The sequence below is a fragment of the Hakea prostrata genome, chromosome 3, assembly GCF_041222555.1.
Source record: "Hakea prostrata isolate BN-2017 chromosome 3, UWA_Hpros_2, whole genome shotgun sequence".
NCBI lineage: Eukaryota > Viridiplantae > Streptophyta > Magnoliopsida > Proteales > Proteaceae > Hakea > Hakea prostrata.
The window spans coordinates 19,338,974-19,362,803 of NC_142602.1; the positions used below are offsets into that span (position 1 = coordinate 19,338,974).

At 36.9% G+C, this 23,830-nt stretch overlaps 2 protein-coding genes across 3 annotated transcripts; both read left to right on the top strand.

Annotated features, from left to right (window-relative positions):
- The first annotated feature begins 354 nt into the window (after positions 1–354).
- Positions 355–5,679, top strand: LOC149021409 (unknown protein 1). 2 transcript variants are annotated; one of them, XM_089149642.1, is made up of 2 exons: positions 355–1,686; positions 4,657–5,679. In XM_089149642.1, exon 1 carries the CDS (start codon positions 910–912, stop codon positions 1,618–1,620), a length of 711 nt encoding a protein of 236 aa, XP_089005768.1. In that variant the 5' UTR covers positions 355–909; the 3' UTR covers positions 1,621–1,686; positions 4,657–5,679. The 2 variants fall into 2 exon arrangements, with proteins under 2 accessions (XP_089005768.1, XP_089005769.1); XM_089149643.1 differs by lacking the exon at positions 4,657–5,679 and adding an exon at positions 2,002–4,455.
- Positions 5,680–12,956: 7,277 nt separating this feature from the next.
- On the top strand, positions 12,957–22,850 carry LOC149021410 (uncharacterized). Its single transcript, XM_089149644.1, has 5 exons — positions 12,957–13,189; positions 13,972–14,175; positions 14,753–14,875; positions 22,112–22,214; positions 22,317–22,850. Exons 2-5 carry the CDS (start codon positions 14,081–14,083, stop codon positions 22,572–22,574), a joined length of 579 nt encoding a protein of 192 aa, XP_089005770.1. The 5' UTR covers positions 12,957–13,189; positions 13,972–14,080; the 3' UTR covers positions 22,575–22,850.
- Positions 22,851–23,830: the final 980 nt, after the last annotated feature.

Below are 23,830 nucleotides of genomic sequence, written 5' to 3' on the forward strand. Positions count from 1 at the left end.
TGACTACCCATTATTGTCTTACCCCAAAATAATAAAAGAGCAAATTATACGGCACCCACTATATTTAAAGTGAAACTAGAATATTGTCTCATAAATTATAGAAACCCACATAAAAATTACAAGTTAATTTTAAGTTTGTTGTTAAAAAAGTTATGAAATTATCAAATGCTTTTATTTTTATTTAAAATGTTTAAAATTTGAATTTTAAATCATCTAAATGGTTTTTAAGCAATAAAATAACGATAATGCCCCGTCGTTGATTCAGCAAACGAGACTAAGACCGTCCGATGCGTTAATTGGGTGAGGATTTAAATTGACGCGCTCTCGATCAAAACCCTAACGGATCTTCTGAGTTTTTGATTGCTCGTATAAACTCGAAGTTGTAACGGTCCCCTCAACTATCCTCAGTGCTTCGGTTTCTACCTTTTACGTTCGTCTTCCTCGTTCCCTTCGACATTCTTCCCTCCAAAAACGGAAATGTGTGAGAAAAGAGATAATCTCATCTGAGATTTGGTACGTGTTTAGCTTGAGTTCTTGCTTCATCCCGTTTTAATTCCTTTATTTATCTTTCACCATCTTTCTCGAAATTCACAGGAGATTCCTATTCTTAATTAGGGCTCCAACTTTCATGTGGTATATTTCGTATTTCCCGTGTTTTAGGGTTTTCGAATGAGTTTTGAATCAGAAATGAATTTCTGATTTGTTCCTAGGTTAGGGTTTTCTACCCGGGATACAGTACTCTCTGCCCATTTTTTCACGAATGAGCTCTGTTGGTTTAGGCTAGGATATCTAAATCACCCATATTTCAGTTTTTGCTTATCTATCGGATTTCAGATTTGAACGAACTTATTGGCTGAGAGATTTGGTTTCAGTTTTTTATTCCTTTCAAGTTCTTGTTTTCTTCCACAAATGGAGTCTGAAGCTTGTTTGGACGAAACAAGGAACAAGAAAGATTCATCATGGGAAAAAGCTCCACTGGCGATGATTAGGGTTTTCGAATCTGTGAACTTTGAGCGAATCGCAGATGGCAAAGCTACTGCTGGGTCTATTACGCCTGATTCGGATAGAGAGAATGGAGAAGTCCAAGTTGATTTCAAGTCTCCTGTGACTTGGGTCTCATCTTTGCCGAGAACAGATGAGGTTGCAGGTTCCGACCTTAGCCCGAAGACGCCGAAAAAGGATGTTTTTGATCCATTTGCGCCAGGCCCAGAAGAGTTGATGTTGGCACCGCCGCCTCGTAAGAGATTCCTGGAGGAGTCCCGCGACCTAGTATCGAGAAGGCTGAATTTTGATTCTTCCGCTGAGCCGAAGGAAGCTGGAAAAGTAGTCAGTGTAATGGATTCCGTGCAATCCCTTTCAGAAGAGCAGATATTCTTGAAGACAATGTATGAATCCATTATGGAAGCTGTTCTCTCACAGCAGGTTGAGGCCCTTGATGGGTCTACTGCAGAGACCATGCTTGTGGATACAGATTGTGAAGGTCTTAGTACACCCAAGACGTCGTCGTTACCTCTCTTGAGTGGTGTTGCAGAGACCTGCCCAGGCGCACCTGTGAAAGGGAAACTCACTGGTAAATTAAGGCATATTGATAGAGAGTTGTGTCGGAAGCTTGAATTTTGAAGTAACTTTACTGGAATTAGCCTCCGGCACTACAGCAGTCTGAATTCCTGAGTCCTGAATTTGATGGTAAGCTTGTACATTGCTACCTTTGACATCTTAAAACGGTATGATTATTTGTAAATTGTATAGTTTTCCTTCAGGGCTGAATATTTTCTGATGGGTTTATAGGTCTCTTGCTGACGTTGACAATCTAAATCTAGATTCATTGTATAGTAACTGTTAGAATGGTTTGGAAAGGAATGTAATAGATTGGGTTGGAGTTTTTAGTTATCAGTGAAGATATTTCCCCCTTCCTTAGTTTACTTATCCATCAAAAATGATGTTGATTATTAGTCTTAGTAGTATGTGTTCTAAAACAATAATATTTGCTTGTTACTAAAGGGTCTCAGAAGAGAAGTTCCTCAGATTATATGTCTGCGTGGCTTTAATGGTAGATGCTCTATGAAAACAAGATTGGAAAGCTGCAGATGTTTAGTCAAAGCAACACACGTTAGGGGTGAAATTGGCAAAATGTTTTGGTTTTTGCTTAGGTTGAAGTCACCTTCAGGGAAATTTCGTGCCTTGAGGAAAAATTCTCTTAAATGATAATTTATAATCATAATCTATACCCGTTGGATTTTCCTCTGCAAAAGAATTGAGTATTCAGATGTACACAAAGATAAATGGATCGCCTTGTTGCTTAAGAATCAAGGTCTGAATGAAATTTCTTATTTAGAATAAGTTGCTTTGCACATTTTGTTTAATTTAGTCAACTTTGTAATTGATCTCTTCAAAGTAACTTTTTAATTCTCTATTCGCATCCTAGTACTTTAATGGAGACTAAAGTTTCAAGTACCACATTTGAGAAAGTTTTCAAGTAATGTGATATTTTCTTGCATGATTTAAAATATTACATCCTAAGCTATTACCATTACATGTCAACATAGTACAGCAACCTATTCGAGCTCTTTGCCAGGATCTGCCTTTGGATGGGAGTGTGCTCGGATTGGCATATATATACCCAGGTTGCTGGAACCTTCTTTTTACCTCGCTGTCAGCCTATCAGCCCACAAAAGAAAGAATAATTCACTTTTGCTTGGGGTCCACAAATGTTTTTCTAGGTTCTAAATCAGAATCCATAATGACAGCTCTAATAAACTCGTAAGGTCACCTACAGTGTCTTCATTCTTGATAGATTCTTAACTAATCCAACTTCTCTCCTTTCTGGTGGATCAAAATAGAAATTTATTTATTCCATTCTCGAGCACTCCCAAATAAAAATATGTTCTTACTGAACAAGATAAGAACAGTTCACTTTTCCTTGTGGACTGCTGGTCTTCGCATTCCACCATTCCAAGTACCTGCATCTCTTATCTTGTGATTTTTGTTGTTTCTGGGAATATCAGAGATAGGGAAGAGTGAAGTGGATGCAGATGATAGATCAGAGCAGTCTTCCTTTGGAACTGAATTGTTTTTTACCCCATCAATCCCCTGGCATTCATGGTCTGTAATGTTTCCTGTGTTCTATTTTTGAGTGTGATTGTAAGTTTTGTAAGAATATATATTTATTTGGGCTAAAAAATGGAATTAAATAAATTTTTATTCTGATCCACCAGAAAGGAGAGAAATTGGAAAAGTTAAGAATCTATCAAGAATGAAGACACTGTAGGTGACCGTATGGGTTTATTAGAGCTGTCATTATGGTTTCTGCTTTAGAACCTATCTTTTTTTCTTTTTCTAAACAAAAATATATCAGCTTTTATTAACAAATAGGGATTCATTTCCTTTCCTGTTATCTCTTGGGTATTATTGCTTATTACTAAGGACTTCACTATTTGTGTACTGAATCAGAATTGAAGTTTTGAACTGCACTTCAAGTTGAAGTAGAATTGCTTACATTCAGTAACGCTATGGTTAAGTAAAGGGTCATGTTTGTGGGCAGAAGCAGAAGGTGTTTTGAAGGCCAGCAAAGGAAGCTTTCCCTTGATGGCAATCTTACCTGTTGTATTGTTAGAGTGCATACCTTGGGAAGAACTATTTTTCAGGAGCTTTTCAATCATTTTGAGTGCTTAATTAGGTAACAGAATGGCTGGTTTAGTGTAAGTTTATGCTTCATTCATTTTATTTTCATAAGATGATTGAGAAAGAGAATGATAACTTGGATTGTCTAAACGTTCTTGATTTTGCCTACATGTTGTAGAACTGAAGTTTCAATGAGTAAGTGGCAACCTGAAACTTAATGTTTTGATCGAGCAGCTACTTAGATGGCAAGTTTCAGCCATACTGTAATCTGCCACACATAACCAAAGAGAGAAATAAATGACTTCATGCAAGGTCATCCAGTGATCCAGAGGGCCCACTATGAATAAATTTGAACTTCAGTTAAAGGCTAAACAGTTCCATGGAAACCTTTTATGATAATTCTTGAAAAAAATAATAAAGATTTCAAGATCTTCTTTGAGGAAAATATTCAGCCTTTCTTTTTAGTTCTTCCTTTTTGAAGAATGTGGTATTTATGACTAGGTAGTTGTTTGTATATCTCTTAAAATGCTATATAGAGAATGTTGCTTTGTTAAACTTAAAAAATCTTACTTTTTTCTCATATTCCTGATGGCCTTTTGAGATAATGAAATTTGTTGATTCAGGTTGCCTATTAGCTTGGTGTTCATTAGGTGCTAAGACATACAGTTTGATTTGTAATTTTTTTTTTGTGCTGATTTAATTATCTGCAACTAGGTAAGTGTTCATTCCCACATGACTTTGTGATTGTTGGTTATTGGTTGATGGTTTTGCAGCTCATTGGAAATGTTTTCCATGAACAGCTAATATCAGCAGATTTTAGTCTTGGCAATTTTATTCCCCTCTCCCCCCCCCCTCCCTACACCTCTGAAGATCAATAGTTCCTGAGTAAAAATAGGTGTACTCAACTTTATTCAAATTGATGTTCTGGATTCCATGATAATGTTGCTAACTTCACAATGAATCATTTGTTCCTCACGGTTGCAACCATGCTACACAATTAATATGCTGGGCTGATTAGGATCTCTTTCCTTCCAGCTGGTTTTGCTGTTGCGACGACGACTCCATGGTTAAAAGTTGGCAGCAGTGGCAGCAACAACACTGATGGACTCCCCATCTTTCTCAGTAATCTACACCCATCATGTGATCTTAATGCTGATGAATATATTTTGTTTCTGTATGATCCTGGTGGCTGGGGAGTGATTGGGTATGAGAAGAGGGTCTAGTGGAAGCTCTTTGTGCATAGAAAGTGTAGGTAGGGTTTGTAAAAGAAAGTACAGGTAGGTTTAAGGGTGAATTAAGTGTATTCTAAAACAAATTAAGTGATATTGATAGAGAGTTGTGTTGGAAGCTTGAATTTTGACATGATTTTACCAGTGAGTTTCCCTTTCACAGGTGCACCTGGGCACATCTCTGCAACACCACTCAAGAGAGGTAATAGCAACTTGGGTGTCCAGGCCTTCACAATCTGTATCCGCAAGCATTGTCTCTGCAGTGGCTTCATTGAAGGTTTCAACCTGTGAGACAACAGCTTCTAGAATGTATTCATACATAGTCTTCAAGAATATCTGCTTGTGAAAGGAACTGTAAAACCAGTCCACTGACTAGGTATGAATCCGGAAACCGTTGTCTCACAGCAGGTTGAAACCCTTGATGGAGCTACTACTGCAGAGACCATGAGTGTAGATACAGATTTTGAGGTCTTGGGTCACCCAAGTTGTTGTTACCTCTCTTGAGTGGTGTTGCAGAGACCTGCCCGGGCACACCTGTGAAAGTGAAACTCACTGGTAAATTAAGGGATATTGATTGAGTTGTGATGGAAGTAATTTGACTGGAATTTGCCTCGGGGACTACAGCTGTCTGAATTCCTAAGTCCTGAGTTTGACAGTAAGCCTGTACATTGCTACGTTTGACATCTTAAGGTGATATGATTATTTGTGAATTGTATAGTTTTCCTTCATGGCTGAATATTTTCAGATGAGCTTAACAGGTCAGTTTTTGACCTTGACAATCTAGATTCATTGTATTGTAACTGTTAGAATTGTTGGGAAAGGAATTGAATCATTGGGTTCTCACTTTCAGTTATCGATATTGATTTTCCCTGTTTCCTTAATTCATTATCCATCTAAAATGATATTGATTACTGGTCTTGGAGATTTTCTTAGTGGTCTGTGTTCTAAAACAATAGTATTTGCTTCTTGTTGCTAGAGGGCCTCAAAAGAGAAGAACCTTCATAGTATGTCTGAGTGGCTGTAATGGTAGATGCTCTATGAAAACAAGATTGGAAAGCTGCAGATGGTTAGTCAAAGAAACAGCCATTTAGGAGTTGCAGGCAAAATGTTTCATAAATTGCCTATATAGTGATTTGAATTTTCATTCTATACCATAAAAACTTTCTTCAATAATAATTTTTTTATGTTTACTTTATAAGAATCATTCTAAAAAAAGAATTCAAAACTTTCCGTATAGAATATTAATGGATTTTCATGATATTGACACCAGTTTATAGTGGTAATTTTGAGTCAAATGCTTATTATCTCTAGTACTCTTTTCACACATATGATTCTGAGACAGAATCACCATTTGACATAGAATATAATGGATTTTCATGATAGAGAATATTTTGTGGAAGGATTTTTTTTTTTCTTAAATTTTTTTTTTTTTTTTTTCAAAATTTTTTTTTTTTTTTTCCCCCCCCCCCCCCCCCCCCCCCCCCCCCCCCCCCCCTTTTCCCCCCCCCCCCCCACCATTTTACAATCTGAGGCGAAATGCATTTTGCTGTTTTGAAAAATATATCTCGGCTCGATTCGTACTGAACCAACTTAAAAAAGGGGAACCACAAGGAATTCATTGCAGAGGCAGAACTCTTATCTTTCTTGCTACGAGTTGCAGACTAGCAGTTTTCCCTCTTCAGCTGCTGCTCTGGTGACTTTGCCTACAATAGTAAGTAGTTGCTGCATTCTCTTCTTCTTCGCACCATTCTTTTTTGCTCTTCCTCCTACAATCCCATCACCCACTCGCCCAGTTAGGCTGCCACAACTATCTCTAGCGTGCCCATTTCAATGTTTCCTCCTAGAGATTTTCAGGTGAGACTTGAAATCTTAATCATATCTAAGGGTGTCAATCGGTACAGTTTCGGTAATTTAGTATCGTACCAACTTTGAACACCAAAAACCAGAACCGTACTATACCGAATTTATACGGTACAGTAAGGTTTTGGTATTTACAAAAATGGTTGGGTACAGTTTTGTTATTAAATCGATATATAAAAAGGGTTTAAACATGGTATTTTGCGCGGTACACTTTTTTTCCGAACAAACCCATGCCACTTTTGTTATTAATTCATTAAGATCCTAATGAAATTGCGACAAAATAATCGATATAATAAGTAAATCTAATTTAATAGAGACAAAGCAAGTTAATCTAAGAAGATGAGTGAACAACGAAACGAAAAACTGAAATAGAGAATTATGGATAGGGTAAGGGCAAAGTGTTTTAATTGTAAAATTACATTTATATTTCTTAATTTGGTACGGTACCAATTTTGTACATACTGACAGTATGGGTACTTGAAATCGAAACCGTACCGAAGAAATTTGGTTTCGGTACGTACCGTACCGAATTCTAAACAATGCGGTTTTAGATATCGCGGTTCGGTATGATTAAACAGTTTTGGTAAGCAATTGACATCCATAGTCATATCTATGCATTATTAATAATTTTCTGTTCTTCTATTTTGTGGTTAGCAGTCTCAAACGTGACTAAGAATTATGATGCAATGGCTTCCATGCTACGCATTATAGTTTAGTGGTTAGTTATTGGTCCTTTTTTTATTTCTTCCTTAAATTTATATCTAGAGGGAATTCTTATCAGTAAGCATTGTTTAGGCTATAAGATTATTTACAAAAATGTGTAGGATCAAACCCCAGTTCCTGCTTTTAGTGTTTATCTATTTTTGAGTTGTGTTCTGGTAGTCCCTGAATTGGTAGTCAATTTACTGGTTTTTGGAAACCAATAGCAAATAGATATTTGATTGTAATAATGAATGAATGTGTCTTTTTAGAATAAGATAAGATTTTTGATGTGTATAATGAATCTGATTTAAAGAGGTGTATGTCGTTTTTGGTTATGGTGCATTATAGAATGATTATTTATTAGGACAAATTACATATAGACCCTTTGTGTTTGTAACATTTATAATCCTTGAAAAAAAATTAATTACAAATGCTCTTTATTGTTAGGAACTGAATACTATAAATGGACTATTTTGCTAAAACAGTAAAGTTATAAACTCTATATGATTTTTTAGTTTGATTGAATCTTTGCTTTCTTCCCGTCCACAAAAAAGAGAAAAAAGAAAAGGAAAAAAAATTACAAATGCCTTCTTATTAAGAATTGAAAACTATAAATTGACCACTTTGCTGAAACAGTAAACTTATAAACTCTATATATGGTTTCAGTTTGAGTGAATCTTTGCTTTCTTCCCTTCCCGTCCAAAAAAAAGGGGGGAAATTTAAAATTCGGTAGAGACTTCACTTCACAACCATAAAAGATGTATTAGAAAAAAATTAGTAGAGACAATTTGTAGATTGTGGGACGATTAAAGCTCAAAATTACCCCTAATAGAAATAGGAAAATATGAATATTGTATTTCTATGTTATTCCAACTATAGCTGTTACAGACTATATAGCAATTATGGTTACAATACGGTTGCAACCCATTTACAGCTGTACAATATCTAAATCTCAACATCCCCCTCAAACTAGGCCGAGGTACAAGACCGAGTTTGCAACATAAAGTCTGAAACTCACGGCGAGGAAGATGTTTAGTAAAAATATCTGCCAACTGATGATTTGAAGAGACAAAACGCGTTATTAGATGTCCAAGTGCCACCTTCTCCCGAACAAAATGATAATCCAACTCAATGTGTTTAGTACGCGCGTGAAAAACGGAATTAATGGTCATATGTAAAGCACTCATATTATCACAATAAAGAATGGCTGGTGATAATTGAGAAATCCCGATGTCCCGTAGTAAAAAACTTAGCCACGTAAGCTCAGCTGTAGTGGTAGCCATGGCGCGATATTCGGCTTCAGTACTGGAACGAGATACAGTGGGTTGTTTCTTGGCACTCCAAGAGATACAATTGCTACCCAAGAAAATACAAAATCCCGTTGTTGACCGACGTGTAAAAGGACAACCGGCCCATTCAGCGTCCGAAAAACCATATAACTGTAAAGAGCTCCTTTGATGAATACGAAGACCATAGTTAAGAGTCCCTTTAACATAGCGAAGTATACGCTTGAGCAATACAAAATCAGCTTGTGTCGGACTATGCATAACTTGACAAACAGAATTAACCGCATAAGATAAGTCCGGTCTTGTCATGGTGAGATATTGAAGACCTCCTACCAAACTACGAAATAAAGTAACATCTGAAAGATGTTGTATGACTAGAAGAAGAACGAGCCACCATAGGTGTAGGCATGGGTTTGGCATCTTCTAACTGAGCACGGTGTAACAAATCCCTTGCATATTTTTCTTGTGACAAGAAAAGCCCATCATGAGTACTAGATACTTGGATCCCAAGAAAGTAATGCAAACTACCCAAGTCTTTAATTGCAAAAGGACGTCCAAGACGAGTAATAAAATCCAGAAGAAAGACCGAGTCATTCCCTGTTAACACTATGTCATCGACATAGAGTAAGAGTAACAAAAGTTTCCCATTTGCACGATATATGAACAATGACGTGTCAAAAGGACAACAAACAAAACCAAAATCCAGCAAGAAAGTGCTAAATCTATCAAACCAAGCCCGTGGTGCTTGACGAAGCCCGTATAAAGATTTGTGAAGTTGACAAACAGCTTTGGGCTTTGTTGTATCAACAAACCCAGGTGGTTGAGTCATATAGACTGGCGTTGACAAAAAACCATGTAAAAAAGCATTTTTTACATCTAGTTGACGAATCGTCCATTTCAACACTGTCGCAATACTCAACACAAGACGAATCGAACTAGGTTTTATAACTGGGCTGAATGTCTCAAAGAAATCGATCCCTTCTTGTTGTGAAAATCCTCTTGCCACTAAGCGGGCTTTTAGCCTTTCTAATGAGCCATCAACATTCAATTTGGATTTAAAAACCCATTTACAGCTAACAATATTCATATCAGAAGTTTTAGGAACCAAAGTCCAAGTAGCATTTTGCTCTAATGCATCCATCTCCTCCTTCATTGCAGTCGACCAGCCAGGATGAGCCAAAGCTTCTTTCACACTTCGTGCCTCACAAGGAATGGTGGAAACCGTTAAAGCATACTTTGGGTTTGGTTTAATAACACCAACATTTGCTCTTGTAACCATGGAATGAGAAGGACCAACGGGTACAAGAGAGCTATTGGGTGAAATATTTAAAAGAGATCCATTAGACTCATTGAGTAGCATGGGCTGAGAACTGTTGGACTCATTAAGTAATATGGGCTGAGAACCATTTAACTCATTTAGTAGCATGGGCTGAGAAATAGGAAAATATGAATATTGTATTTCTATGTTATTCCAACTATAGCTGTTACAGACTATATAGCAATTATGGTTACAATACGGTTGCAACCCATTTACAGCTATACAATATCTAAATCTCAACAACCCCTTCTACTGGAAATTAAAATTTGCGTTGTCTTGTCATTTTACTCATGATAGATTTTTCATTTTATACTCTAGGGTTTTTCTTGACTCGAGCATCTACTTCTGTATTTAGGCCTTTGTTGATCTTTGTAAGGCATGGTTTTCTTTGCTCTGATTGTCCTGTGAATTATATATTTTCTTGACCTTCAGGTTTTAAAAGGTATTCGTCATCCATAAAGCTATTAAGATTGCTCATATTCTCTGCTCGACAAATTCAGTGGAAGGATAAGCTAAATCTGCAACAGAGAGAACCAAGAACTATGGAGATCTTCTGACAAAAACTACGAAGTTTATCAAGGGTCTTGCCAAGGCTAAGCCAATTTGTCTCAAAGCCTTAGAAGATTTTGTTACCTTGACCCTTCAATTTATTAATGTGTCTTTCATTCTGTCATTGAGATCAAATTTCCAGTGTTATTTCTCAGAAGTAATGTGTGTTGTGTGATTCTGTCCTTACTAAATAGTTACCAAATATACTGTAATGTATACTCATGGCTATGACATATAAATGCTTGATATGTTTTTGTTAAGGTAATGAGTTAAGCAAAAATGTTTGCTGTCACATCATTCAAAGATAGAGAAGTGGTTATAGGTTCTGACCCCAATTTATTTACCCAATTGGTTAAATTAAATTATATTTCCCCCCCCCCCCCCCCAAATTCTTTCTCTAAATGTATAAAATTTTGTAATTAAAGTATTTAGATAACTATTAGTTCATGAAAAATAAATAAGTTAACTTAGTTAATATTTTTATAACATTACAAGAAAATTTACCTAAGTTTTTCTTTCAAGTAGATAGTAGCATTTCTTTCAATTAGCTCCAATATCTCAAACTTAATTTTTGAAAATCAGAGAGATTGAAAATAGCCCAAGATAATCACCGTTGTCCACATAACAATTTTTGTATGGTTATTTATTGTCTTTAATCATGCATAATGGGTTAATAAAGAAATTGATTTTAATTTACTATAAAAAATAATAATAAAATATCTTGCAGTGATAAGTATTTTAAATAACGATCACATACTTTGAGCATTTCTTTGTTTTTACACAAACAAATGGTCTATTGTTATTTTTTTTTATTAAGAAATTCTATTGCAAAGAAGGCCAGAGAAGCGTGAGGTATGTGAGGTATGGGGATGTAAATGGATAACCGAAATTTGCTTCATTATCCGCTACCAAAGTTGCTAAATTATTAAATTTCAAATATAGTCATTATAGCCATCACAAATTGAATTTTCGTATTTCATACGGACCAACTTTCGTGCACCTCGATTACATCCTCATGGGGGAGCCAACTTTCGTGGACCTCGATTACATCCTCAGGGAGGAGCTTTGTCGTTCGCAATGGTCGAACCCATGAACTCTCCACTAAGAAGTATGGATCTTACTACTCTACCAACCCTACATTGACAATTTTTATATTGTTATTTATTGTTTTTAATCATGTATTATGTGATAATAAAAAAAGTAAATTTCAATTTATTATGAAAAAAATAAATAATTATTTAACCATCTCATGTAATAATCATTTTTAATAATTGTACATTTTGAGCATTTCTTTATTTTCATGACGAATGGTCAAATAGGCTTTTTTTATTCTATTGCAAATGAGGCATCTGAGTACACACATCATCGAGCCACAGAGAGGAAGGAGGCTAAAGAGTCTAACGTGCTACAGATAATGCTATTTGGACTAGAGTGTGAAAGTTCAACACCCTAGGCACATGATGGATAGAGGAAAAAAAACACTCTACTGTGGTGCACATATATACCAAATGATTTGTTGAGGTTAAAAGCTTAATTATAAATTTTAAAAATCCTCAATAATCTTGTATTTATTTTATTTTCTCAGCCAATCATTTGGTATATATGTGCACAATGTATTATTATGTACAACAGAGAGATGTGCACAACAGAAGATGTTTTCCTTTGATAGAGACGTTAAGGGCCTGTTTGGTTACATGAGTTTGGAGATTTCAAATCTATGAAATCATAATTAATAAAATTAAATGTTTGGTTGTAGAATGAAATCTGTGGATTCATCCTAAAAAACTATTTGATCCACGTGATTTTTTGTGAATGTACAAATGTATAGCTTTTTTGAAATCTCTGGATTTCACCCCTTATCCAAAAATCTACAGATTCACGTTTTTAGTGTAAAAATGTGAATCTTTAGATTTCATGAATCTAGAGATTTTTACAACCAAACGGGTATAATTCTCAGATTCATGAATCCAGAGATTTCACCCCTTACCCATAAATTTACAGATTCATGTAACCAAACAGGCCTTAAATGTATAGTTTTTTTGAAATCTCTGGATTTCACCCCTTACTCACAAATTTACAGATTCACGTTTTTAGTGTAAAAATGTGAATCTCTAGATTTCATGAATCTATAGATTTTTACTACCAAACGGGTATCAGAGATTTCAGCTAGTATTTTGGATCAAAACTTAAGCTTTTTTTTTTTTGGGCAAAAAAAAAAAAATAATGTCTTAACTAAAAAGAAAAGAAAAAAGTTTCTGAATTTTTCTAAATGCTTGAAATACGGTTCAAATGACTCAAATCCGAAACATGGCTAAGCCGGAAATCTCTCGACCCGGATGGTTAGGGTGTGCATCATGCCAGCTAAACCGTCCGATGCGTTATTTTTGGGCGAGGAATGAAATTGACGCGCCCTCGATCAAAACCCTAAAAACGGATCTTCTGAGTTTTTGATTGCTCGAATATTGGGAAAAAAAAAATTAAATTGCTCGAATGAACACGAAGTTGTAACGGTCCCTCAACAGACTCAACTATCCTAAGCGCTTTGGTGTCTACCTTTTCCTCCGAGATTCTTCCCTCCAAAAACGGAAATGTGTGAGAAAAGAGATAATCTCATCTGAGATTTGGTACGTGTTTAGTCTGAGCTCTGCTTCTTCCCGTTTTAATTCATTTATTTATTTTTCACCATCTCTCTCGAAATTCACAGTTCTATCATCTCTCTGTTTACGCGTTATTGTTTGAAAGGAGATTCCTATTCTTAATTAGGGCTCTAACTTTCATGTGGTATATTTCGTATTTCCCGTGTTTTAGGGTTTTTGAGCGAGTTTTGAATCAGAAATTCACATCGATTTGTACCTAGGATAGGGTTTTCTACCCGGAATACAGTACTCTCTGCCCATTTTTTTCTCTTCACGAATGAGTTCTGTTGGTTTAGGCTAGGATATCTAAATCACCCACATTTCAGTTTTTGCTTATCTATCAGATTTTAAATTTGAACGAATTTATTGGCTGAGAGATTTGGTTTCAGTTTTTTATTCCTTTCAAGTTCTTGTTTTCTTCCATACATGGAGTATGAAGCTTGTTTGGACAAAACAAGGAACATGAAAGATTCATCATGGGAAAAAGCTCCACTGTCGATGATTAGGGTTTTCGAATCTGTGAACTTTGAGCGAATTGCCGATGGCAAAGGTACTGTTGGGCCTATTACGCCTGATTCGGATACAGAGAATGGAGAAGTCCAAGTTGATTTCAAGTCTTCTGGCTAACATGATCTAGTTTCTGGTTTTCTGCTGAAGTTGTGCTTCTTTTTTTTTCTTCTTTTCATGGGGAACATCATATGCTGTTAGCTCTCTTGAATAAGCTCCTGGTTGATTGAATCCTCACTAGTGGCTATCTTTTCGACCTTCAGATTTGAAGAGGTATCTGTCGTCCATAAGGCTATTAAGATTGCTGTTTTCTCGACAAATTCAGTGGAAGTGGAGAACAGACAGAATCTGTGACAGAGAGAACCGTCAACTATGTCGTTCATGAAAGGAGATCTTCTGACCAAAACTAGGAAGCTTGTCAAGGGTCTTGCCAAGGCTGAACCCGTTTGGCTCAAAGCCATGGAAGAGTTTGTTACCTTGCCCCTTCAGTTCATTAATGTGTCTTTGATTCTGTCATTGAGATTGGTTTTAAGTATTGTGTGTTCTGTGATTTTGTTCTTACTAAAGAGTTACCAGATTGATTCATGCCATTGGTATCTTAAATTGCTTAAATGTTAGGATGTTACTGGATATATACTCATGGTTCTGACATATAAATGCTTGATATGTTTCTTCTTAGGGTAATGAGTTAAAGTAAATGTGTTTGCTGTCACAGCATTCAAAGACAAATAAGGTCACAATCCTAGAGAAGTTTCGATCTATCTTGATTCCTGTAGGCTTCAACTACTATTTTACCCAATAGTTCTATGCAGTCAAATTTTGTTATTACTTGAGAATATGGTTTCTTCATCAAAGCAGGAAAAATTTAGAATCAATATTATGAACATAAGAATTCTGTTGAGCTTGCTCAAGTTTTATTGAGACATCTAAAGAAGTGCTAGAGATCAAATTAGTCCCTATGGGGGCCACAGTTTCTATTCTGATTTCTTCTTATGTATTCATCATATATGACACACTTGCATATGGTTTGATTACACCATCCAGGGCTCCACCTGTGACTTTCCCTCGTACTGATGGAAAAGTGCAGAAAATCAGTCTTCCTGAGGATGTCTATATAAAGAAGTTCTTTCAGAAACATCCAGATTCTAAATATGAAGATGCTATCAGGTATTGGCTCCTTTATTTTTTTGTACATACAAAGGTATTTATGTATATTTTTCTACAAAGGAAAGGATAAAAAAGGTTCTTTATCTATGTTGTTCTTAAAAATATGTAGGAATGCTTGTTTGCCACTGTTGTTTTTGAACTCATATTTTTTAGTTCAGATCTTGCTACCTTATGTTTCTTGGATATGATAACAATCTGATGTAGTACTGTATTTGATTGATCAAAACAGTTGCCAAATAGGACCTTTCACAAGGAATCAAGTTCAGATTTGATGGACTTAAGATGAAACATAATTTAGATGTGAAAGAGGGCTGAAACTAGAGTGGTATTGTAAGAATAATAGCATAACAATACGGGCTGAATAGATCTTCAAAACAGGGGTAGAACTATGATAAAGAAATTGAAAGGATAATATGAGGGAATTGAGAATAACAATGTAACGCCTAGGCTTCACACCGCAAGGTGGATCAATTGGATCAAACACCAACCTACCTTGATCAAACACAAGGATTCTCCATAGAGAAGGGAATGCTAACAAAGCAATTTGATTTCAATTGATGAGTTGTGTCTTCACCTCTTACGTAAGTCTTTTTATATAGCATTCTAAAGAGAAACATTAAGGGTAACATCCAACATTAGCTAACACCACCTACCTATTAATAACTCAACTACTACCTAACTCTTGACAAAGGAAAACTCATTTGATAATGAGTTCTTTTATTTTCAAACCAAAGCCCTTTTTATTGACTCTTCAAAAACTAAACTTGGGCTTAGGTCTCGACTATGAAGTTCAACATATGTGGGCTAATTTTAACCCACTGAAACAGTCCTAGCCCATAAAAGCCATGGGCTAATTCAAGTGATAGCCTTAGACCTTTGATGGGCCTGACCCAATGGGCTTCTCCTTTTTTAAATATGTCTTCAATTTTGCATCAACTCTCCCCGGTTTGAAAACATTCATCTTCGACGAATGGATGAATGATATATAATGCTCATACCAATTGAGATCGAGTTTATTGAGATTTTCAGCATGCATCTGAGTGTTATCATGTCGTGGACGATTCTTTTATTTGAACTCGCCCTTGCCTTGCTATAAACATTCGTTAATAGATGTCATGACTGCATTGAAGTTCCGAATGACTCTCCTGTAAGACAATGCAAGTCGATGGAAATTACAAACTTCAATGATTATCCTTGGGTTAGGCCAATCGATGATGCTTTTTATGTTCTTTGAATCAACTTCAACCCTCTGTGTCATAACCCTCATGAAGGTGCTAGGTGCATTCGTCAGACCAAAAAGCATGACTTTCCATTTAAATAGTCCATCTTGGGTTTTGATGACAATCTTTCATTTGTCTCTAGGCCTAATACGGATCTGATGATTAACCACTTTTGAGGCCCAATTTAGAAAAGATCTTAGCCCTAGACATCATTTCTAACATGGCATCAAGCCGTGGTATAGGAAACTTATACTTGATTGTAATTTTATTGATTGCTCGACTGTCCACACACTTACGCCATGAGCCATCCTTTGGAGTGAGTAATGTTGGTACAACACATGGACTTAAGCTCTCTTGAATGAATCCTTTATGTAGTGACTCATCTACTTGTCGTTTGAATTCATTGTGCTCTATTAGGTTGAGGTGATAGGCCTGTAGGTCTGGTAACACCGAACCCGATACCAAATCAGTGGCATGAATATTGTGCATAAGAGGTAGCTGATTAGGCAACTCATCAGGAACCACCTAAGGAAAATCAGGAAGTAACTTTTTGATAAGTGGAGGGAATGTCACCTTAGGTTGAGGGGTAACTTCTCTCGTAACAAGAGCCAATACCAGCCCTGTGTTATGGTTAGTGTGAATTAACTCCTGGTGTTCAAGCTTTACCTTTTGAGAGTCACCAACATGCTAATTGAATGTAGGTTGTTCACCAGTGAAATAACTCCGTATGTGCTCTTCGAGGGTTGGTAGTACAACTGGAATCCTTTGGGCCCTTTCCCTGTATTCATCCGGGTAGGAAAGTTGGCTATAAAGTGAGTTGGCTGGGATTCTTCACCAAGTGGAGGGTGTGTAGCTTAAGTAAAGGCAACAACTCTAGCCTCCATTGTTGAGAACCTCTCTTCCACTTGCTTGTGGCTTGCAGTGATTTAGTTGCTCAATTGTTGCAACATCCCCATCATTGCTGCTATAAGGTTAGTATCTAATCCAGAAGTTTCACTCCTTGTCATGGCTCTGATTCCAAATTAATGGGGGACAGAATAGAGAAGAAAGAAGGATAAAGAAGATAGGGGGAATAAGGGAAATCTTAGAAGAATTAGTCTTGAAGAAGGGGAAGAGGGAGAAGAGGAGAAGAGGAGAAGAAGGGGGGGGGCTGCAAACACACAAAGCTCAAGCTTCAATTCATTTTTTCTATCTATTCCATGCTCAATAAGCTGATTATAAGTGTTTAAATAACAAAGCAAACGTACTTGATACGAAAACAACTATAATAGGACTCTTGGTAATTTAAAACTAACAAAAGACTGATTCTACAAGGATTCTTAGGAATTTAAAACTAACTAAAACTTAACCTAGATATCCTACCCAAATAAAAACTTTGATTACATGATTATCCCAATAATAAATAACAAAAATATAAATTATCTCTAGAACTCCCATAAAAACAGTTCCTATTTTATCTCCTTGCAAGCTGGAGTTTGGGCCCACCAAATTTGAATCTATTTCCATGCAAGCTGGACTTGGGGCCCACCAAATATGAAATTATCATCTAAGTTACTGTTCACGCTATTGTAGCGTGAACAACAATTTCTAGTTGTGCTGCATAAGGTCAGTATCTAATCCAGAAGTTTCACTCCCTGTCATGGCTCTGATACCAAATAATGTAGTACTATATTTGATTGATCAAAACAGTAGCCAAATAGGACCTTTCATACGGAATCAAGTTTAGATTTGATAGACTTAAGATGAAACAATATTTAAATGTGAAAGAGGGCTGAAATTAGATTGGTATTGTAAGGATAATAGCACAACAATACAGGCTGAATAGATCTTCAAAATAGGGGCAGAACTATGATGAAGAAATTGAAAGGACAATATGAGGGAATTGAGAATAACAATGTAACACCCGGGCTTCACACCGCAAGGTGGATCTATTGGATCGAACACCAACCTACCTTGATCAAACACAAGGATTCTCCATAGAGAAAGAAGACAAACAAAGCAATTTGATTTCAATTGATGAGTTGTGTTTTCACCTCTTACACAAGTCTTTTTATATAGCATTCTAAAGAGATATAAACATTAATGGTAACATCCAACCACTAGCTAACATCACCTACCTATTAATAACTCAATTACTACCTAACTCTTGACAAAGAAAAACTCATTTGACAATGAGTTCTTTTATTTTCAAACCACAACATCTTTTATTAATTTTTCAAAAACTAGATTTGGGCTTAGGTCTAGACTATGAAGTTCAATATATGTGGGCTAACTTTAACCCACTAAAACAGTCCTAGCCCATGAAAGCCATGGGCTGATTCAGGTGATAGCTTTAGACCTTTGATGGGCCTGACCCAATGGGCTTCTTCTTTCTTAAATATGTCTTCAATTCTGCATTACAACCTTTATTCAAGAAAACAAAAACAGGGCAGCCATTAAATAATATGCTTTACAATGCAGAAAAGAATCTACTTTGATGTTTCTTCTAGACTTGTAGCTTTTCCCCATCCCTTGATTGATGATTCCCCAAGGAACAGGCTTATTGTTGTCTCCTGAGGTCTTAACTCTTCATTTTGGTCTTCCTCTTAAAGGTCGCTTTGTTTGCTCCTCTTTAGTTAATTTAATTATTTATTCATCCAAAAAAAAATAAAGATGTGACCTTGCCGGTTGAACATAAAACCATCACAATTCTATGTTGCCTATGTGTGAATGTGTAATAACCGAATGTTAATCTTTTGACAGTTAGTTTTAAAGCGGCTGGTTTTAAAAAAATCAGGTTAGGTGCTTTTAGTAGCAGTTGAACCAACTGTTGCATAATGTTTTACATTATACCGATGTGCCCAATTCAATGGGAATTGCGCCATAACATGCATATGTGTTGCATGTGCTAATGTTGACAAATAATGAGAGTACATAATGAATTTCTGTTTCATCACCGTGTGAGCCTGAGCCATCACTATCATTCATAATTGATCCTATCAGTACTCTTCACATTAGATTATGTGATGTAACCAAGATTCTATGGTTAGGGCTTTGTGATTGTTTTTCCTGGAATTAGGGTTAGCCAGAAACAAGTCCTCTTGAGAACAGCAAAATAATTAACAAATCTAAGAGTGGAATGGATAAAATTGTCAAATTTGGGTTTTGGATTAATATGGGTTGGGTTTGGGGAGGTTAGGGCTTTAACAGTTCTTGATGGGTTGGTATTGTGATGGATCAGAGGAGTAACAAATCCCTGTGGGGAGATTTTGAGATAGTTAGGGTTTTAACAAACCTTTATGGGTTATAGAATTTGGTTAACAGAGACATGTGGGATAGGTTTAAGGTTTTGTTGAGAGGTATGGGATGACCTAAGGTTGGTTGTAAAAGGAATGGGGGTGAATCTGGGTCTGTATAAGTATACTTTGAGATAGTTTGAGATGGGCATCTTTGGTGTGGGTTCCTCTTTCTTTTCTTTTCTGGTTTTAGATCTGCCACAAGAAAGAAGGGGAAAGGGGGTGCTGCAGGGTCAAGGGGAGGATGGGGGTGTTGTCTGGGGTTGCCGTAGGAGTGGGGAGGGGTCTAGGGAGGATCACAGGGGTGAGAGGGGGCTGTTGGGGCTGCTACCACAGGGTTAGGTCAGGGGAGGGGGTGCTTGCACAATGTAGGGGAAGGGTGGGGGTCAGTATCGAGTGAGAGAGGAGGAAGGGGAAGGGAGTAGGCTGCTGTACTTGTAGAAGTATGCTGGAGATTGGAAGATCTTGCTGAATCTTGACCGAATTGCCCCTGGGGGGTTTTGGCCAGCCCCCAGTTGTGCCACTTGGGTTGGGTCTTGGGCCCCAAATTAGGGTTTCGGCTAGGGGAAATTTTGTGCTTGCATCACTATGTTATGAAGAGGAGGCCTAATGATGCTATTTTAACTTGTTCCTTTGGACCAGGGATGATGCAGTCTCGTAGGGCAAGTCTAAGAAAGCAGTCGGGGATAATCCAAATGGGGCGTAAGTGCTTTGAGAAAACCTTTTGTTCTATACCTTCTAGTATCATGACTCACTGCTTGTGCAACTTGTCAACATCAATTTGATAGAGTCATGCATACATCACATGAAGTTGGTTCATTGTGCTCATTGTGAGGGATTGAGAATGTTGAATTGGGTATAGTTGAATTTATTAATGCTATAATGGATAATTCTGAGTGATGTGCTATGTTGGTTAGATGGAGACTTGATGTAGCACTCCTGACCTAGATACATCTCTATATGTCGTACATTCCATTTTCGAGTTGAAGGATTTGAGTTGATGAGAGCATTTATTTTGGAGAGATTAACTACCTTGTGACGAGTAGATGTAAATCATATTGTGTGTGGAACCCACTACACTTTGTCCCCAAGGTGGTGGCTAATTAATTGGAGTATTCTTGAATGTGTGGGAACCAACTCCAAGTAATCCCACCTTTTTTCCCCCACTTGATTGAGTTCAAGTGGGACTCTAAAAGTTTTTGTTGTTGTGTTTTTTTTTTTGGGGGGGGGGGGTTGGAATAGAGAAGAAACTCGATTGAGCAGTCATTAAAAAAATGAAAAAAACTGAAAAAAGAGAGAAGCTAGAATTCCCTTCTCCTTGTGCATGTGAAACCCTTGAGGCTCTCTTTCATGCCTAAGAGGTCAAGGATATACTTCCTTTCAGAAAGGGGAGACAGCCTAAAGAGTTACTTGCACACAAGGAGAAGGGAATTCTGTTTTTTTTTTTTTTTTTTTTTAATGACTGCTCAATTGTGTTCTCTCTCTCTCTCTCTCTCTCTCTCTCTCTCTCTCTCTCTCTCTCTCTCTCTCTCTCTCTCCTCTCCCTCTCCCCCTCTCCCCCCCCCCCCACCCCCAAAAAAAAAAGAAAAAAAAAAAAAGAAAAGAAGAAGACGAAAACCTTAATGGCTAATTAGAGTTCTAGTTGGACTCAACCAAGTGAGGGGAAAGAAACCTGGATTTAGTCGATGTTAGGTCCCAGGTATTTAATTTGCTGCCACCTTGTGTTCAAAGTGTGGTGGGCCCCATACCCATTACATTTAACAAGTTGGTAATCTTTGTATGGGTGGTGACCCTCAATACCCACACTTGGCTCACACCCAGGCAGGCTATCAAAATAACCAGGTGTCTCTGGAAGAGTGAAGGAAAATTAGATGTCTATGGCATGTCGCAGTAGTCCAGATTCTTTGCAGTCTTCACTGCATTGGAAAGTCCTAGAATGTGCATGCTTGATTATAAATTATACTGTTGCCTATTCTTTTCTGAAAGACTTCTTTTACCCTTTCTTTCTTTCTTTAAATTTTAGGAGAGGAGGTAGGGGATGGACACAGAATTCTCTCCTAGATGCTCTGCATTATCAACAGACCTCTTGAACACTTTTTTGGGATCTTCATTTCTTCACAGTTCTATTTTATCTAGTTTTCATGAGATGCAGTATTGCTATTCCTCGTTTTTCCCTGAGACAAGCACAAGGTTCAGTGATCAGACTTGCATGTTATGCAATTGGTTATTAATAAGTAGACCTGGATCATAGAAACCTTAGTTCTGATTCAATTGGTAAATATAGTAATTAGACTCAATTCTCATAGCCTTCAAAAATTGATTCAATTCTGGTAGCCAGTGCAGCTGACTGTAAGTTATGGTCTAATCTGCATAAAGCCCCCCCACCCCAAAACAACAAAACACACACACACACACAAAATGCTGAAGTGTCCTTGCATTATTCATTGTTTACACTATTCAATGTTTACATACTCTGTAGTTAGGTTGAGTGGGTGCTACTATGCGATTTCTCATTTGATATTAAATGTTTCATTGGTCCACATGCTAATTTACTTTGGAAATTTTGGCATTGTGCAACCATGCCATAATTCATTTTGGTAACGAGAAATTTCATGTTATGGTTGCAAAAAACTTTTCAAGTCATTTTGGTTGTTGGATCTTGTTCTCTGTGGTAGAAACAGAAAAATATAACTTAATGATTTATTGGACTTAAAATGATAATGCTACTTTAAATTCAACAGGTTTTCTGGCTTTGATCCTCCTCCAGCTCGTGTCTTTGGTTGGCGAGTACTTGAGTTGAAAGAGGAGGGAGTGAGTGAAGAACAAGCAATGGCTGTTGCTGATGTATGTAAAATCCTTTCAAAATGCTACATTCTTTTTGTTGGGATTGTGTATCATAATACTCTTATCCATTTCATTTTACTCATTTTAATTTCGTGAGCATAGATGGAATACCGAGCAGAAAAGAAAGCAAAGAAGCAAGCATTTAAGCGGCTGAAACAAATTGCACGTCTCCAAGGAACGAAGCCGCCACCAAACCCATATCCAAGTGCTATTAAGGAAATACAGGCTGAAGAGAGGAAGTTTGTTCGCGACCGTTTCTTTAATCCCAAGATAAAAGAAATTGTAGAGAAATTGAAAGAAGAGAAAGCAGCTAGGATGCAAGAATTTATGCAAGAAAGAACAAGGAGGGGTGGTGTGTAACTTCAATTTGCCTCAGTTCTCCAACATAGGCTCATCTGTGGCTTCTCCTTAAACTCCTCAATAGCCTAATAAAACCTTGGCCTATAGAGGTCAGCTATTTTTAGGATCTTTTGCATGAGTTGGTTATTTGTTTGTTTTGTTTCTTCTAGGGATGTTGATAGTGCATTATAATTTGTTTGCGTAAATAAGATTTTGTAAGATGCGTTCATGAGAATGCCTTGCCTTAATCCAATTCAGTCCATTATTTTACTTGGTTTAAACTGCAGATTTTTTCAAATTTCATATAAATGGTACTTTTTATGAGGTTTTAGAAATGTTACCAGAATGCATGCCAATCAAAAATATCAAAAACAAAGAAGGGTCTTGCTCCTCTAACCTGTAATGTTGTAATCAGTATCTTGGTTAAGGACTTGAGATCTTTATTAATGTCATTCTCATTTTATTCTAAAATGCATTCCACTTTCTGAAATGAACAACAAACACAGCACTGGATATCATCTGCTTTTTCATTTTAGTAAGAAACAACCAGCATTACAAGGGGATCAAGAAGGCTAAGTTTTCGAACTGATTGGATATGGACCAACTTGTCTGCTGGACATGGACAATGCCTTTCGGGCTAAAGAGTGGGGAAAACTATTCCCTTCTCTAAAACGAAAGTAAGATTTTACAGTCAATGAACCTTTATGTCAGTGCATGAATATCATAGTTTAAAGCTTTGGAAATTTATCAAATCCATTTCTTCAATTTCCTTATAGATGTGTGACATGTGTCCCAATACCACATCAAATGGTTGAAATCCATTTATAAGTCACATCACGAGGAAATGGATGATCAATTTCCTTATTAGAAATGGACATGATATTGGTCCTTAAAACTTCCATCTCTAACTCCGTGGTAGGCTTGCCACGTTTAGGAACTCCATGGCTCCACCAAGCCCATGTTAACCTAAAGTTGTGAAATGGGTGTGAGGATGGAGACTTGGGTCCGGTTAAGATGAGAGGAAATTGCACTTAAAAGTTAGGAAATGGGTGATCTAGGATTAAAATTGGACACATGAGGTAACATAAGCATCCAGCACTTAAAGCAAATAAAAATCTTTTTAACCTCGAGGGGTTGCTTAGTTGGTAAGACCAATGCTCATAACTATAATGTCAAGGGTTCACCTAGGCTTGTATTTAAATTATATGTGAAAAAGCTATCCTTGAAGATATGGTCAAAGTGCACGTAAGTTGGCTCAAGCGAATCTTGGTTCATTA